This window comes from Carcharodon carcharias, chromosome 19 (genome assembly GCF_017639515.1).
Source record: "Carcharodon carcharias isolate sCarCar2 chromosome 19, sCarCar2.pri, whole genome shotgun sequence".
NCBI lineage: Eukaryota > Metazoa > Chordata > Chondrichthyes > Lamniformes > Lamnidae > Carcharodon > Carcharodon carcharias.
Window position 1 is genome coordinate 30,041,908 of NC_054485.1, and position 19,140 is coordinate 30,061,047.

Here is a 19,140-nt window from a genome sequence, read left to right on the forward strand (position 1 = left end):
TGTTGTTCTTCCAGTACAAACGTGTATCTGTAGTCACATAAATTCAATTAAATCTCCAAACATTTAATGCCAGTGTTGTCATCCCTAAAAACATAAATGTGAAGTGATGTAAAACATCCATCAAGAGTCCCACCTGAAGAGGTCTGTTGGTTCTGTTTGCGATATTGGCGTCTCTGCTGTACTGATTCCACTCCTGCAACTTTGCCTCCTTTATCATCTTCTGCAACAATAAAAAATTCTAATAACTGTTTTCTAATCGACATCAATATGACTTTAATGTATTATACATGCTTTCAATGTGGCAACACATGTTGCAATTTGGCAAACTGGGCTGTGATCATTAGAACAAATATTAGGTGCACTTTGGCCCAAAGGACCACTTCACTAAGGATCATGGAGGAAAGGCACTAGTGGTTGAAGGCATATCTGACACAAAGGAGTATGGTTGTATTCAGTGAAGGCTAGGACATTGCTGCAGGAGTTCCTCTACACAGCATCCTCGACTAAAATGTCAACAGCTGCTGCATCAAGAGCCTTGCTCTGTCACAAGATCAGAAGTGGGGCTCTTCACTAATGATTGTCGTGTTCCAAGTCCACTCAATTTCTCAGATAAGGAAGAAGTCCAAGTACATATGAGTAGGCTTCACTGATGAGCAGCAAATAACATTCATGCCACACAAGTGTGAGGCAATGGCCATCTCCAACAAGAGAGTCTAACCACCTCCCCATGACATTTAAGGGCATTACAATCACTCACATATCCCACAGTAATCTCCTGGGGCCATAAATGACCAGAAATTGAAGTTGACCAGTCACATCAATGTCTTGGTTGACAGAGGTCAGAGGTTGGGTACTCAGTGCTGAATGGCTCATTTCCTGACTACCCAAAGCCTTTATACTGCCTATTAGTAGGGTCAGGATTGTGGCTGAACAGTTTTCAATTACCTGGATGGGTGCAGCTCCTATAAGACTAAAGAAATTCAACACTATCCAAGCAGTCCACTTTGTCGGTATCCTATAACGTTGACTCCATCCACCAGCAGCATACTCTGGCTGCATTATGTAATATCTACAGGATGAACTGCAGCAAATCACCATGGCTTCTTTAGCAGCATCTCCCAAACCCTCAATCTCTACCAAAAGGAGGAAGAGGGCAGCAGATGCACAAGACCACCATCACCTTCAAAGTCCCCTCCAAGTCACACAATATCCTGACTTGAATGGAGATCACTGTTCTTTCGTTGTCGCAAGGCTAAAGCCATGGTGACTTGCTGCAGTTCATCCTGTAGATATTACATAATGCAGCCAGAGTATGCTACTGGTGGAGGGAGTCAACATTATAGTAAACCGACAAAGTGGACTGCTTGGATAGTGTTGAATTTCTTTAGTCTTATAGGAGCTGCACCCATCCAGGCAATTGAAAACTGTTCAGCCACAATCCTGATCCTACTAATAGGCAGAATAAAGGCTTTGGGTAGTCAGGAAATGAGCCACTCAGCACTGAGTACCCAACCTCTGATCTCTATCAACCAAGACATTGATGTGACTTTCCTAACAGCACTGAGTGCAGCTTAACCACTTGGACTGCAGCAGTTCAAAAGAGCACACCATCATCTTCTCAAGGGCAATAAATGCAGCTTTCCAAGCACTGAGATGAATTTTTAAAAAACCTTTCAGCATAGAAATGCACCATAAGGCACAATATTTTAAAAATGGATGCCAAGCCAAAGAAAGAGTTACTTGGAAGGAGCACCAACAGCTTGGTCAAAGAAATTTTAAGGAGTCATAAAACAATGAGAGAGGGAGCTAGTGGAGGGCTAAGGCAGGGAATTTTAGAATGCAAAGCCTAAACGGCTGAAGTTATGGCTATCAACGGTTGGTGAGGTGGGCAGAAGGCAAAAGAAAAGAAGACGTTGATGAGGGTTGTGGGATTGGAGGTTGGAGGACTGGGAAGGGCAAATGATGCAGGGATTTAACTATGACAATTGGAATTTTAAATTAGAGGCACTAAAGGATAATAGGATTAATTGGTAAACTGGGCAGAATGCTGGCAACAGAGTTTTGGCTGAACTGAGGTTCGCAGGGGGCAGAGGATGGGAGGTTAACCAGATGAGCACTGGAATAGTTGAGCAGAGTTTGGAGGTGACAAACAATGTGGATGAAAGTTTCAGCAGATCTGCTGATAAAACGGCAGAAGTAGAAGATGGAAATAGGTATGTTTGCAATGGAAAAGGTATAGGTTTGGAAGTCCAGCGCATTCATGTAGGATGCCAAGGTTATAAACCATCTGGTCCAGCCCAAGAGTGACCAAAATTAGAATAGAATCACAGAGGAAAAGAGTATTTTGAACAAAAACTGAGCAATAAATAAGATCAGCAAGGTTTTTGGGGTGGGCTGATTGATATGCGTTGTGTCTTCTTTGGAGGTGACCTCGATCTGAAAGAGGAAGGGGAACCACTGCCCGAGGGTGAAACTGATGGAGATCAGCACCTGCAGGAATGAAGCTGAAACATACTATAGAACTAGTTTTAAAATACTTTCATAGGGCCTGCTTCCAACCCCACACCAAATGAGTGAAGTACTGGTTGATATTGGGATCGGAATTACAATTGCAGTTGAGGGTGGTACTTCAGGTCACACTACTTATACTTAATAAAGCACTCAATTATATTTCTTCACATACTACTTGATACAAGCCAACTGACAGCAATTTGATCTCTCCTCATCCACATTCAAAGTATGGCAACACTAACCTGAGTCTGATGGTTCTGATCTTCTTGGTTTAGGAGGGGGCGAAACAGAATCATGCTTCACACTCCCTTTCCGTTTTGGTGCTGTAACAAAACAATTCAAATAGTCTAAATAGTATATAGAGTAATCTGAGCATCTGAAAATGCTTACAACCTGTTACTCACATTTTTTTTTAAAAAGGACAATACGGATGAACTTTTCTACCAGAGTGTACTAGTGACAGAGTGAAAGTACTATCTAAAATAAAATCACCTGATTGTCAGGGCTGGATTTCAAGTTGTGCACTATAATAAAGGGTGAAAAAAACTGGTCTTTCAAATCTGGTTAACTAGTCCACCATTTCAGAGAAAGGAATTTATTTAAATCTAGGTTACAAGTGTTCTAATTTCTTAAAATCACCTCAATGCTAAATAAGAGTGCATGATTATTTGGATAAAAATGTACCTGGTCTTGCAGGAGAAACAGAAGTATAGCCTTTCCTTGAACGATTCATATGTGGAGGAGATGACAATCGTGGCCCTTTATGAACTGGACTTGTTGTAGACACAGGTGATCTATGTCGTCTCCTGGGTGGAGTCACAGGAGATGGAGAAGATCGGCGAGGTTTTCGGGGTGGGCTGATTGATATGCGTTTTGTCTTCTTTGGAGGTGATCTTGATCTGGAAGAGGAAGAGGAGCTACTGCCCGAGGAGGAAATTGAAGGAGATCGGCGCCTGCAAGAATGAAGTTGAAACATATTGTAGAATTAATTTTAAAAATACTTTAATAGTGCTTGCCTCCAACCCCACTACCGGATAGATAGAAACAGAGAATGGTCAATAAATGATTTATACCATTAGTACTTCATTTTTCAGGGCAACTTCATCCATTAAAATGAATAGATATTAACTCTAACAAATAGACAATGAGATCATCTGAAAATGGCCTGTGTGAGAACATGAGGTGTAAAGGCCCTTTTAAGGTGACAAAATTCATCATCACTTTTCTTTTTTTTCCCCAAGGAACTACAGCAATTCAGATTTGAGCCCATCCCATGAGGGCACCCTCTTCGACTAGCTGAAGGCAGAGGAACTCAAGACCTGGAAGTACCCATGGCCCTGGCTTCTTCTCCATCACTGGCCTTGTTTGAAGCAGTCAGGAGACTCCAGCCTTTACAAGGATTTGCTGGGGGTCCTGACCTAATTCAAAACAGCACTGAGCGCAACTTAACCACTTGGACTGCAGCAGTTCAATAGAGCACAGTAGCATCTGCCACTCTCCCACCAGAAGTCATGGGTGAGTGAAATGCAAATTTTTGGTAGACTTGTGCTATTTCAATTGTCAATTTCTACCAGAAATCGATGTCATGGAAATGCCCTATTTTATATGAAGTACATGACAAACAATTATACTTTTAAGTGTCAAATCAGGATGTCTTTTCTAAAATTGTTCCAATCACTAACCTTTCGGAATTTGAATGGAGAAAGGGAGAATAGCAGCTTTCGTCAAAATTAAAACTGATTTGCAGAACGTGAAGTTGTTGTGAACTTCAAAACGTAAACTGTATATTCACAGCCTCAGCATTGTGTTTTTACAGTAAGACCAAGACATTCATGACATAGGTTGCTAAGGTACTTTAGAAGAGACAATAGGATATTGAAAAGCTAAGAAATTGAGTCGGGTGGTAACTTCTATCATTAGTGTTAATAGTTTAACAGTGTTGATCTCCTACACCTTTCCAAATATTCATCTCATTTATTCTTTTTCAAAATCATTAAAAAAGTGTTAAAAGTATCTTAAACACATTAATCTGATCTGCAAGTAAATGGTTAAAATTATCTTCTATGAATGAGGAATAAATATTAATTTTTAGAAAAGTTAAGAAGATTTGAAATTAAAAGTGTACCTTCTAATGGGTGATCTACTCCTTCTATGCCTGGATGGAGGTGGAGGTGGTGGCAGGCGCCTTGGTGGACTCCTCCTTCGAGGAGGAGACCGCCGTCTTGGACTGGGTCGTCTTCGAGGTGAATAGGACCTGAAATTGTGCAATAGTAATGAGCAGCCAGAAATTATAAAATGAGGTTTTAAAATGTTAACTAACGAAGGGGAAAAAGGAAATAATTTACCTTGACCGAGACCTAGGACGCCTCCTAGGCCGTGAATGTGAGCGTGAACGAGACCTAGACTTTGATTTCGATCGTGAACGTGACCGGTGTCGATTCCTTTCTTTCCTTTCCTTCTCCTTTTTTGTAGGTTGTTCCAATAAAACTTCCTTCACCTCTGGTGTCGCAGGTTTGATTTCCTTCAGAATATCACTATAGCAGAGCAGAAAATTAGCATCCTGAATTCTTCACTGAATTTAGGGACTTACTAAGTGTAGCCACAACATGTACACCAGAATGTTTACAATAACTCTCACTATGTTTTAGTCATAAGTTTATCTTCATGACTTTTTCCTGCTTTCTCCCAAAATTGCAGAGTCCAAAGATCAAGGTTTGATGAGTATTATTCTAATTAAAAGATTCAAACGCTTGCTTAAATAGGAGTGCAACTCGAGCAGTTTATAGTCATTCAAACCTAATGAATGAGAGCTGGCACTATTTACAGCTCCACCATACTTCAAATGTAGTTTTGTCAGTCCTTTAATTTGGATGCTCTAAGTTAGAAATGCACATAAAAGCCAATGGAGAAAAATTCTCAATGACTTAAAATCCACCAAATATTATGTCTCAATACTTTTCACGGTGGCTTTTTAAAAGGGCACCTTACAAATCTGTTTTCTCTCCAAACGTAACCTTGGTTCACAATAACCACATATGCCCTTGAGTCCAACCATCAAATGCATTATAATAAATTGCAGCTTTTTAAAAAAAACTTAAATTCATCAGTAATTACTGAGGCTTAATACATAATATTTCCTGATTTCTTAACTTTTGTTAACTAATTTGAAGTCTTCACTTCTGCAAAATCTCATTAATGCAGGTAAAATATTACATGCTCTCTATTGAAGACAGGGAAGCTTAAATAAAGTCATTAATTAACCTTGTTGAAGTTGCCTCTGGAGCAGGAGATTCTTTCCTTTCTTTAAGTGAGAGATCTGGTTCAGGTGACAGCTGCTCTGGTTTCTTAACTGTAGACACTGGAGAAGCACTTCTGCTCCGGCTTCTGGTCCTACGACGAGGAGACTTGGAGAGAGAATGCTTCCGCTCCTTTCTTGCTGGGGACCGCCTCCTTGGTGATGGAGATCTTGACTTACGCCTGCAAGAGTTTATTTTCTTTTTAAATATGGATGCTATGAACTTGATGTTTAAAAGTCCAGCATTGTTTTGCTTAATTACAGTATAGATTTTGTTAAAAATGCTTCCAGCAAAGGAAAACCCTCATGAATAGTTGTGATGACTGTTTTTCTTAAAGAAAAAAGCTCAAACTATCACTGAAATCTGTCAGGCTAGGAAACCAATAATATGTTATGCAGATGGTTTAGCTTCTCTCAATGGAAGTTAGTGTTATAGTGTTTGAATTCTACAGATTTTCTGGATCAGAAATGCAGAGAAAAGCCAATGGAAAAAGATTTTCAACTTCAACTTAAAATTCATGAAATAGCTAGGATAATTCAATATTTTTCGTGACTGGTTTTTAAAAGGCCTTATACAAATGAGAAAACCCAGATCAAATCCCTCAACATTTATTTATGGTGCTCTTAACAGAAAACCAATATAAAATGCAATATGCTCTTCAGCACTGCATATATTTTTTATTACAGCTCTAACAAAGAAGCTTCACGCAGACACGAGTAACTACAATATTGAGCAGATATGCCACTAATCCAAGACATTTCACAGATGAGCCACTGAAATAATGGATGGGTTTAAGTGCCGAATTGAAATAAATATATGCATATGATCAAAATACCAGATGCTGGAAACCTGAAGTAAGAACCAAGCATGCTGGAAATACTCAGCATTTCAGGCACCATCAATGAAGGGAACAGGCAAACTAATATTCAGGTTTGGGCTTGGTTAAAACTAGAAGCTATTATCGATGTAGCAAACTGCTACAAAGTCACCAAAAAGGAATGAAACCGGGTGGACCACCCAGCATTGACGTAGGCACCAGAAAAGAAAACAGCATACTCAGCCCTCTCGACCCTGCAAAGTCCTCCTTACTAACACCTGGGGGCTAGTACTAAAGACTTGTGCTCAAGAACGTGCCACGCCCCTAGCCAAGCTGTTCCAGTACAACTGCAACACAGGCATCTACCCGGCTATGTGGAAAATTGTCCAGGCATGTCGTTTGCACAAAACGTAGGACAAATCCAACCCGGCCAATTACCACCCCGTCAGTCTGCTCTCAATCATCAGTAAAGCGATGGAAGGCGTCATCAACAGTGCTATCAAACAGCACTTGCTCAACAATAACCTGCTCACTGGCACCCAGTTTGGGTTCCACCTGAGCCACTCAGCTCCTGACCTCATTACAGCCTTGGTTCAAACATGGCAAAAGGGCTGAACTCCCGAGGTGAGTGACTGCCCTTGATATCAAGGCCGCATTTAACTGAGTGTGGCATCAAGAAGCCCTAGCAAAACTGGAGTGAATGGGAATCAAGAGGAAAACTCTCCAATTGTTGGAGTCAAACCTAGCACAAAGGAAGATGGCCGCGATTGTTGGAGGTCAATCATCCCAGCTCCAGGACATCATTGCAGGGGTTCCATAGGGTAGTGTCCTTGGCCCAACCATCTTCAGCTGCTTCATCAACAACCTTCCTTCCATCATAAGTTCAGAAGTGGGGAGGTTTGCTGACGATTGCACAATGTTCAGCATCATTCGCGACTCCTCAGATAGTGAAGCAGTCCATGTCCAAATGCAGCAAGACCTGGACAATATCCAGGCTTGGGCTGACAAGTGGCAAGTAATATTCGCGCCTCACAAGTGCCAGGGCAATGACCATCTCCATCAAGAGGGAATCTAATCATTGCGCCTTGACATTCATGGCATTACCATCACTGAATCCCCATAATCAACATCCGGGGGCGCGGGATTTAACCATTGGCCAGAAACTGAACTGGACAAACTATATAAATGATGTGGCTATAAGAGCAAGTCAGAGGCTAGGAATTCTGCGACGGGAACTCATCTGCCTACTCCCCAAAGCCTGTCCACCATCTACAAGTCAGGAACGTGATGGAATACTCCCCACTTGCCTGGACGAGTACAGCTCCAACACTCAAGAAACTTTACATCATCTAGGTCAAAGCAGCCCACTTGACTGCTACCACATCTACAAACATTCACTCCTTTGACCACCGATGTACAGTAGGAGTGTGTACCATCTACAAGATGCACCACAGGAATTCACCAAGACTCCTTCGAGAGCACCTTCCAAACCCACGATCACTACCACCTAGAAGGACAGGGGCAGCAGATAGATGGGAACACCACCACCTGGAAGTTCCCCTCCATGTCACTCACTATCCTAACTTAGAAATATATCGCTATTCCTTCACTGTCGCTGGATCAAAATCCTGGAACTCCCTCCCTAACAGTATTGTGGGTGTACCTACAGCACATGGGCTGCAGCAGTTCAAGGCGGCAGCTCACCACCACTTTCTCAAGGGCAACCAGGGGTGGCCAAAAAGTACTGGCCCAGCTAGCAAAGCCCACATCCCATGAATGAATAAAAAAAGAGCATTTATAACTGAGAAAGGAGAGGGAGAGGGGAAAATAAAGAGAAATAAAATCTGTAAAATGCTTAAATATAAAACAGGAGATGGTTAGACTGCAGAAATTATATTAACATTAGACAAAAGGAGTTACAATATATGGACTTAATAAAAACTATTGAAACTATTTTAATTTAAGAGGTTAAACTATTTCCTAAGAAAAACTAAAAACTAAAAGGCCTGAAAAAAATGCATAGTGAATGTACAATACTTATAGCAGGTGCCAGCTAGAACATTTTTCACATGCTAAACTTGGAATGCACAGCACTGTCGAACACAAATATGCAAATTATATGCAATATATACAAAAATGCCTTGGGTTATAGTAAACAATAACAACTTTTTTTGGATGGTAAGAAAAGGGGTGTGAAGAGAAGATTATCTTATCCATTTAAGTGTATCTATTTAGCATGGTGTATATATGATGCAAGAACTGAAGGCAACAAGTGATGCATTATATGCTGGACTGCCTGTGCATCATTCCATTGGAAAAACATGGATTTATCAGATAGCAATAACACTAATAAATTGAATTACCATATAATCTGAACTGGTAGACTGAATTTAGACTATACACACTTTCCAGTTACTAAACTCAACCATAACCTGACAATGTAGAATTCATTCTTAATCACCTCTTTGGACTTCTGGAACGGTCCCTCTTTTCTCTATTTTCTTTGTCTTCTTTGTCCTTTTTTTCCTTCTCTTCATCTTGCTTCTTCATGGTAGCCAGTTTTTCCTGTTCAATCTGCAATAATAAGGAATTCATAGAGCTGTGAATAAAAGGAAAAATATATAGTAATGTGATCCCTAATATTGCATTTCACTGTTCCAACTGTTGACAATCACCATGTCTTTTCAGCTATTTCCTGGATTCATAAAAATTAAGAAAACCATTTTTAAATTAAAGAATGCTTAGAACTGGGCAAAACTGAAATTATTCTGAATATTCTCCATCTACGTATGTATAAAACAAAAAGCCGTGAATTAATGCATTGCATTGCATCTGAAAGTGCTGCCTCATATCCAAGTTACAGCTCACAGCTGTTAGTTCCTGCCAGGGCTACTACCAAGCATGATCCAATGAATACCACAAACCAACCACTTAAAAGTTAGCTTATGATCTGGTCACCAAATTGGATCCAGAGTCAACTGCAAAATTGGCTCAGAAATTGAATGATTCTCAACAAAGTTAAAGCAACAGCCATCAACATCTCTACAAGCAATGACCAAAAGGGTACGCAGACATAAATTAAGAGACAAAAGTGAAACGTGAGAAATTCACTTAATGTTCCTATTCAACTTTCAAATTTCATTTTAGTAGCCTGTTCTCCTTTCAGCTTTTGTAGTTGCCTTGGCCTAACCATGCCACATTTTAAACTATTCCCAGATCAAATACTAGTACAGTGGAGTTGCAAGCAATTAGTCAGGAGAGCAAACAGAACTGCTTTTATCCATATATGCAAATTACAAAATTCCTGTCATATATGTAATTTGCAATGTCTAGAACAAAGGGAGTCAACGCATTTGATCTCAACCTAGAATACCAACTCAACCAACTCGAGATCTACAAATAGATACCTGTCTCTGTTTGATTTCTTCTTTCTTCTGTTCCAGAAAGGCAGAGGGGATTCCTGCGATGTTTTCTTGTGCACTCAGCAGCAATGGCCACAGCTCCCCCATGAACATTCTTGCATTCTTTCCATTCAAAAACCCCGTCAAGTTAATCTGCATCAGCTTTGCGTCTGGGTTCTGCAACAGACACAAGATGAAGGCAGAAAGGTTATTTGGAAAAATCCAAAAGCAGTTCACTCCACTACTTTCAATCTACCTCAGTATTCTAAAGGCAAAATTGACAGTTTCACTGCTTTAGATAATAGCAAATTACATTAATGTTTTTCTATCTATGCTGTGTACCATTTCCCTGATCTATCAGCCTAAATTGGCTGAGTGTCAGCTTTGTCTTCTTAAGATTTCTTTCAATATGAACAATACACTTAAATCCCATTTACGAGGCCAGACTGCCTCTCACTATTTCCTGACAATAGCCAATGGGCCTTCTGTAGTTTTAGTGAATGGGTACTGCACATAGGTTGCCAGAGCAACGAGGTCCAGTAAAAAAAACACACAAACGTGTCAGAACACCATAAAGCAAGTACAGAGTCCTGAGGTCTTCAATTTCTTCTGGTCGACTCCTGAACCCAAAGTTCCAAGTCCCCTGTAGAGAAAGATGTTCCCTTGGGTTGCTTCCGACTCCCTACTGCAACTCAATCACCTTGAGTATAATGTTATATCATTTATCTAAATTGTAAGAGACGAACAAGCAATAATGAGTAAACAGCCACATAAAAGAAAAATGAACAGTTTATATTAAACTTCTGCTTATATAGACTTGCCTTCATGCTCCAACTGAAAGAGCTGTTGCTACCTCTCCAAATCTGAGTTTTACATTAAACTACAATATCTAATAACATGCAAGCACCTAAACTATGTTACAAAGTATTAATTCAATGAACTTTCACATTTACATGCTGATCCTTCCACTGAATATGATCTACCGCATGGCTATTAATGCTACTTTATAATTTGAGATTTATGCTTTGACTTTTAGCAAAGTGCAGCACTGCTAAATTAATTGACCGTGCTGATATAGACCAATGTATCTAATCTGTTACTACTGGGTAGATACAAGGCTGCAAAGATGGTTCTGCTAATTTGGACTACCCTTCTCAAAGATTTTATATTTTAGAAATATTCCACCACTAATGCAATTATTTTTATCTTTACAAAAAACATCTTGGTTCAATCTCTAAATATATCTCTAAATATATGAATTAAAATGTTTTCAGAAGATCATTTTAATTTGTAAGCAAATACACAGAAATTTGGGTTGCGTTAAAATTTAACACTACTTTGAATCTTCTGGCAGTTCCGAGGGGGTTTCAGACATTCTAGCAACACTCACACTAACTCTACCAAGGCAACAGACTAACAAGGAAATCTACACTATTTCTCTTTTCCTTGCTTGCAAGCTGCTTGCATCCTCCTGCAACTGGGAGGGCAGCATGGTTTGAGCTGCAAACTTTTCCTTATTCACCATCAATGCCACTCCATGATCAGTTATTAAGAGGTACAATTCAAGCAGAGCAAACAGGATAATTTGTCTTTTTCGAAGATGTACACCTTGCTTCCATGCAGAATTCTACCTAGCAGTATAGCTGCTGTCATGTTATTCATTTATAAAATAAAAAAGCCTGAACATTTCTACTTGGACGAATTAGATCAGACACATTTAAATATGTTAAGGATACATTTCAGTCGCATAAAAATAGAACCTTAGGGCGGCACAAATTCAATATGTACCATTTGTAGTTCCACATCAAACATGACTTTCCTCCTATATATCATGTCTAAACATTCTTCCCCAAAATGAAAGATGGAGTCTCAGTATCCCTTGGGTTGCAGTGGCGAGTTGAAGTTTTGAGTATTTTTTTTAAGAAAACAATTAGCCCTCCAGAAATATTCCAGCATCCTGATTTTTAAAGATTCAAAAAACAACAGCACTTTTTTCACATTGGTTATTAATAAGCCTAAAGCTTCACTAAAAAGCCATATCCAGTTTTCAGATTACAGAAACAATTTTATCTGCAATAGTACATTTTTCCTCATCTAGACTGGCTACTGTTTTGCTTTCCACTTTTTACTTCTGAGCAGTGTAAAGTTTGTCCGAGTGCTCTTCATTGAGTGGCATGAGGATTTTCGTCTGGTCACTTTACACAACTCACCTCCAAACACACACTGCATCATCAAGGGAGGAGGGTCAGAGCGACATTGGAATTCACTTTGCTGTGACCTAACAAGGTGATGGTGCTATACTTCAGACGGAATAACATCCATTTTGGTTCAGGCCTTTTAAATCATAAATCACACGATCATTAGAAAAATGCTGTCAAAGGCGCTTATTATACAACAAAACAAGTAAGAACACATACAAGATGGATTTTCTTTTTGTTACCTGAGGGCTAACTGAGGGGGTCATTCAATATTTTCAACTACTTCACAAGAGTATATTAAGCACTCTTAAGGAAGAGCACCCAACCTTGTATATGCAAATACATTCAGCAGATTGATCAAAAACATAATTCACCAACATTCATGTTAATTTCCTTAAGGTAAGGAAAATTTCAAGAAAGTAAACTCAATTGAAACTACCCAAGTACTTTTTAAAAAGTCTGCAACATTCATAGATATCATTTTGAAGCCCAAATTAATTCGCAATGGGTATTTTCAGAAGGAAGTCAGGAGAAATTTCTCAATGTACCCTTGTGAAAATAGGTGAAAGTGCCAAATGGTCCCTAAAGAATCCTGTCTTATTTAAAGCTATCCTTGCAGCTTTTTAACCACGTTTTATACTGTCTTCAACATTAACTGCGTAGAAAACAAGCAAACCTGACACTTTACATAACTTTCTTTCACCAAAAGTCCAGGTGAAAAACCACATCACAATAACTTATTAAAAACTCTTTCGTGTTTCCAATTATTACCTTCTCTTCAAGGTGGTTGAAGATGAACTCAATCACAACGTCATCCTCGAACCCAAGCATTTCTGTCACTCTCTGTGTAATCCACGGCTTGATCACTTCCAGGTTCACTTTGTTCATGTCCACCTGGAACCCAGTTAAAACAATTACGATTAACAGGCACTCGCAACTTCCAATTCATAGCCTCAGTGGGAGATTTTGTCTTAGTCTATTGAAAAACTTTGCAATCCAATGCAGCAGAATTGAATATCAATACACAAACAATTGATGCAGAATTACATCTGATTTTTGATTCCACCCATGTTACCAGGGAAGTGCCAAACAGGATTGCAAGAGGGAAAGTTATGCCATCCCCAGCTCTTCCTGCTCATTTGATAGCTTGTTTAGCAACAGAAACCTAGCAGTAGGTCACTCGATCATCCTTTCAGCCACTGCAGAAGAAACGAAAACTGAAGGAAGAGTGTTCTTTTACAAGAAAAGCAGAGGCGTGTTAAAACATTAGTTTGCCTTACCTGACAAAATGGTCTTTTTCCTCCAACCTGGATATGATTTTATTAAATTGATTTTATTGCATTTGATGAGTATAAAGCACCTGGTAGGATATGTTAATTTGAGTTGCATTCATCTTTAAATATTTCTACCTGTTAGCTGAAATTAACTACGCGTAGGACTATTGCAGAAACTGAAGAACTGCACGACATCTATTGTTTTATAAATTATTTGAGGAACATGAAAAGAAATTCAAATCGAGTAGTTCACTACAAAAAAAAATCTCAACACACTCAATATTTCAGCACTTAATCGAGGTGGTGGGGCCAGGGTGGGCTAGTTTTGCATTCCACCAAGTGGTCACTTTTCCCTCAAATTTCTCATACATTTGTTGCTCTATGTTAAAAATCTGAGGAATAAGAGTAGACTATTTACCCCTTCGAGCTGTTCCAGCATTCAATGAGATCATGGCTGATCTGCACCCTAACTCCATATAACCTTCTTTGCTATATAATCCTCAATACCTTTGGTTAACAGTTATCAATCTCAGGTTTAATTGATCTAATATCAATTGTTGTTCGCAGAAAGTTTTAAACTTCTAACACCATTTGCAAGATGGGTCTTCCAAAAGGTCTGGCTCTAATTTTTAGGCTATGTCCCCAAATTCTACACTCCACAACCCAAGGAAATAGCTTCTATCTACCCTGTATTTCCCTTAATATCTCAAAATGCCTTCTAATGTAAAAAAAAATTGAAACCACCAGCAAAACTACTGCAAATGGCCCACAGCATGAGAAGCCTTTTTTTAAAAATGTCCCCTATCAATGCCCTCAACAGATTTTTCACACAAAGGGTGTACCTGTTGTGCAAATAACTGATGGTACCAGTTTTTCCACAGTTACACAATCAATACTTTTGCTCAGTTATTTGACCTTTAATGTTATGTTGACTTCCCTCCAAAAAACCAGCTACATCTTACACTACTCAAAGATCCAAAGATAGACATATTGTCGAAAATCTGTTAGGTGTGGGGGGAGGGGAGAGCAAATTAGGGGCAGAGTGACAAAACATGGACTGATCGGACAGAGTCAACGTGGATTTAAAAGCCAGCAGAATGGACCGAATGGCTTCCTTTCGTGTTGTATGACTCCATGATACGACGTTTGAATAGGATTCTGCCTAACCCAAAAACATTTGAACCATATGCAATCCACTCGCTGGTTGCGATATGGTCAGTATCAAGTCTAAACTCAATCTCTAAAAGGTCAAAGTATTTGGATTTTACTGAATATGTGTCACCAAACTTTCAGGTTTGGCACTGGGGAAACAGTTCAAGTGTAACATTCTGATACAGTAGCTCTTTTAGCTATTAGGTTCCACATGTACGCTGTCCACACTGAGTTCTGACTCACAACCACCTCCTTCCCTACCGTCACTGATTTGACACACTGTTGACAACCAGTACTAGATGAGCGGAAATTTGCACCAGCCGAATATTGGAAATACCAAAGGTATACCTTGCTACTAAATACATTCCCTGGCCACTGACTCGATCCTCTCCCCGGCAACAGTGTGAGAACCGTGCCACACACAACCTTGGTGTCAATTCAACATCGGGATGAGCTTCTGACCACATATCCACTCCATTACCAAGACTGCCTACACCAACCTCCATAACATTACTTGGAACTGCCCGCCTCAGTTCATCTGCTGCCAATACATCACAATTGCCTTTGTTGCCTCTCCACTTGATTATTCGAATGCTCTCATGGAGAGTCTTCCGTCTTCTACTGTACATAAACTTGAGCTTATCCAATACTCCGACACTAACTCACATCAAGTACCGTTTACACATCACACCTACGCTCACCAACCGAATCTGGGTCCCAGTTCTGCAACACTGGGATTTAAAAATTCTAATCCTTATTTTCAAATCTCTCCATGGGCTTGCCTCTCCAAATCTCTGTAGTGCCCCCCAGCCCTACAATCTTTTGAGATCTCTGCACCCCTCCAATTCTGGTCTCTTGCGCATCCCAGATTTTAATCCCTTGAACATTGTAGCTGTGCCTTCAATTGGCTTAGTATTAACAGATAGGAGCAAGGGTAGGCATTCAGCCCCTCGAGCCTCCTCTGCCACTCACTAAGATCATAGCTGATCTGATGCAGCCTTAACTCTGCCTGCCCCTCATTAACCCTTGACTCCCTTGTCAATCAAAAATCTGTCTAACTCAGCCTTGAATATATTCAATGACTCAACCTCCACTGCTCTCTGGGAAAGACAATTCCAAATATTAATGACACTCAGAGGAGAAATTTCTCATTTCCATCTTATACAGAAGACCCTTATTTTAAAACTCTGGCCCCTCATTCTAGATTCTCCACGAGGGAAGCATCTTCTCAGCATCTACCCTGTCAAGCCCCCTCAGAATCTTATATGTTTCAGTAAGATCACCACTCATTCTTCTAAACTCCAATTAAGCATTGGCCCAACCTGCTAAACCTTTCCCATAAGATAGCTTCTTCATTCCAGTAATCAACTGTGAATTTTCTCTGAACTGCCTCCAATGCAAGTATGCCCCACCTTAAGTAAGGAGACCAAAACTGCACATAGTACCCTAGGTGTGGTCTCACCAACGCCCTGTATAGTTATACCAAGACTTCCTTACTTTTATACTCCATGCTTCTTGCGATAACTGCCAACATTTTGTTTGCCTATCAATTACTTGCTGTACCTGCATGCTGATTTGAGATTCATATACAAGGACAGCCAGATCCCTCTGTACTGCAGCATTCTGCAATCTTTCCATTTAAATATTCTACTTCTCTATTCTTCCCACCAAAGTAGACAGCTTTGCACTTTACCACATTATATCTGCTCAATTTTTGCCCACTCACATAAACTATCTTGATCCCTTTGTAGATTAATCATCTTCCTTGCAACTTGCTTTCCTAACTATCTTTGTATCACAGCAGGTCCCTTTATCCAAGTCATTAATATAGATCGGAAATTGATCCCTGTGGAAACTCGGCAAGTTAGCTGCAAGCTCTGGAACACTGCGCCCCCACCACGACCCCAAACCTCTCTTCTGCTTCCATTAGGCATTCCTTAAAACCTACCTCTTCAGCCAAGCTTTGTCATCTGTCCCAGTATTGCCTTACGCAGCTTGGTGTCAAATTGTGTTTGATTACACTCCTTCCAAGCACCTTGTGATGTTTTACTATGCTAAAGGCATTATATATAAATACAAGCTGTGGTGGTTGTACTGAATACAAGCTAAAATTAGAATACATTACCTTTTTCTCAAGACATTCTGCAAATTTCAACTGCTTTAGGAGTTTCTTCTGTTTGTTGCTGAAACGGTTGTCTTGCTCTGCACTAGTTCCCTATAAGAGAGATAAAAGTTACTAAGTGGAGCACCTAACAATGTCAAATCACATTTTTAAATGGAATTAAAATACTATCCCTGCCCCAGTATCAGATCGGTGGAAATTGTGGGTGGAGTCTTGGTGGAATTACAGTACATTAACACATGCCATTTTTGTGCAAAATCAACTAACAAGTTAGCTTATGAATCACCAGAACTTGCTGAATGATTTTCAGTGCTCTACTGTTTGCTTCTCACAAAGTGCATCTTACTTTTAGACTCTTATTCTTAAGCTTCGCTTGATTTGCACATAATTGTTCACTAAAGACTCCATGGAAAGTTAGGTCTGGTAATTCAAAGTCCAAGCATCCTTTTAATGATATTAGAATTAATAAGGCATTGCCAATCAATCTTTCTGACCAAGAAAGTGAACAATTTTTGTTACACCTCATTCCTGCACTTGGTCAACTGTTGGCAAGGTTTTAAAAATGGCAAACCTGAAATTCTGTACAGTTCTTTTGCTTTCCATTTTCGCACTCCTAATCCAATCTTTCTTTCCTTCCCTATTTCATCTACTGAAACTGATTTGACTCCAATTTACCTCCTTCGCCATTGTTTCTTTGTCATTTTTTTGTCAAAGCTTTTCAACTTGCACTCATCAGAGCAATTTGCAAGAATACCACATGTAAAAAGAACAATTTATACAGTATGAGAAAAGAGTGCTGATGGGTAGAAGCATTGCCATGGAGAATACACCAGTTGATGGTGGCTGTAAGTTAACTACCAAGCATTGTTTGAAATTTAAACCAAACAGCTGGACTCTGATTGGTCATGACATTGCCCTGAGGAATGAACCAGTGAACAGCTGTCACTTATTTTGTTTAGCTGAAAACAGGCGCAATCTGTGCACATGTTCTTTCTGTCGGCAAGGAACAGGGCTGTGTATTAATATATGTAGCTTCGAGTACATGCAAGTGTGCCATGCTCTGAGCCCAATCTTAACACACTGAGGATTATTTAGCAAATGTTGTTCAATCGCAGAATCAAAACTAATGTTGGACACTGCTTCAAGTTCTGCAAGCATGGACTGTTTGGAAGACACCTAACCTCCTACCCCTTGCATATTTCTGATACATGGATATGTTTGCTATATTTAAAGCTGCAGCTACATGAAATAATTTGCTTGCATGTCTTAATGGGCTCCATCCTGCGCTCAAATTCATCTTTAAAATGGCAGTCAAATGAACTCCCTTTCCTTGATGTACTGGTTGAGAAATCTGCCACAATCTACCGCAAGCCTACCTTCACTGGTCAATTCACATGTTGGGATTCTTACAGTTCCATGCGTTCTAAGACTGGTCTTATTGGCAACTTTGTAAATAGGGCCCAATTCATTTGCTCACCATGCAAGCTTGATGAAAATAGGGTGCATCAAAGGAACCTGTGAGATAATGGCCACCCTGATCAGATCATTTTGTGTTGTATATCATGCAAATTCATGAACAGGCCTAAGGTGCCCAATCTACCTCAGATTACCTTTGAAGGGCACAGTATCTCTCAAATTTGCACAACAGGTGAAGCTAGCTGTTTCACACTTACTGTGCAGCAGCAACCCAAGTGGTATTCGCCACTAACAGGATGTTGCTGTCTAGCCAAAAAGACGTGTGGCCCATCTCACAAACGAGTAATGTGGAAACACGGTATCAAACAGCATATCCCTTTCCGCTGTTTGCAACAGGCAAAGAACATATCATATCCAATCAGCCCGTGCTCGCAAAACTCAAAAAAGTGTCCAACATTAGATGTGATTCTGCGATTGGACATCATCTGCTAAATGTGCTAAGAATTACATGACAACCAATTTAAGGTGTCAGTTGGGCTCACAGTGGGGCACAGTTGCATATACTGGGAGTTATTATATTAATACAAAGGGCTCTGTTTTTTTTGCAGACAGAAAGAACATGTATACGCATTACACTTGTTTCACAAAATAAGTGACAGCCATTCACTGGTTCACTTCTCAGGGCAATGCCTTGACCAGAATGAAGCTCACATGGTTTAAATTTCAAACAGTGCTTGGCAGTTAACAGTCGATCATGATCAACCGGTGTATTCTCCATGGCAATGCCTCTACCAGAGTCCACTTGCCAACCAATCAGCACTCTCTTCTCATAAAGTATAAGTTGTTGTTGCTTTTACATTTGGTATTCTTGTGAATTGTCCTGAGTACAAGACAGAAAGCTTTGAAAAAAAAATGTATTTTTTTCAGCAATACTCAAGTTCGCCACTACCAAA

The 19,140-nt window shown here is 39.8% G+C and overlaps 1 protein-coding gene across 7 annotated transcripts in view; it reads right to left on the minus strand.

The window, feature by feature from the left end:
• Window positions 1-19,140, minus strand: part of srrm1 (serine/arginine repetitive matrix 1) — a 43,715-nt gene that overhangs the window by 13,278 nt on the left and 11,297 nt on the right. For 5 of the 7 annotated variants that reach the window (XM_041212772.1, XM_041212774.1, XM_041212773.1 and 2 more), the window contains 10 exons: window positions 16,775-16,864; window positions 12,995-13,117; window positions 10,032-10,202; window positions 9,086-9,198; window positions 5,773-5,988; window positions 4,857-5,045; window positions 4,637-4,765; window positions 3,196-3,464; window positions 2,754-2,834; window positions 134-220 (listed from right to left, as the gene is read on the minus strand). In XM_041212772.1, the coding sequence (XP_041068706.1) occupies window positions 134-220; window positions 2,754-2,834; window positions 3,196-3,464; window positions 4,637-4,765; window positions 4,857-5,045; window positions 5,773-5,988; window positions 9,086-9,198; window positions 10,032-10,202; window positions 12,995-13,117; window positions 16,775-16,864 (1,468 nt within the window). Of the gene's footprint in view, window positions 1-133; window positions 221-2,753; window positions 2,835-3,195; window positions 3,465-4,636; window positions 4,766-4,856; window positions 5,046-5,772; window positions 5,989-9,085; window positions 9,199-10,031; window positions 10,203-12,235; window positions 12,363-12,994; window positions 13,118-16,774; window positions 16,865-19,140 lie in introns of those variants that run through there. The other 2 variants (XM_041212771.1, XM_041212776.1) reach the window with 2 other exon arrangements.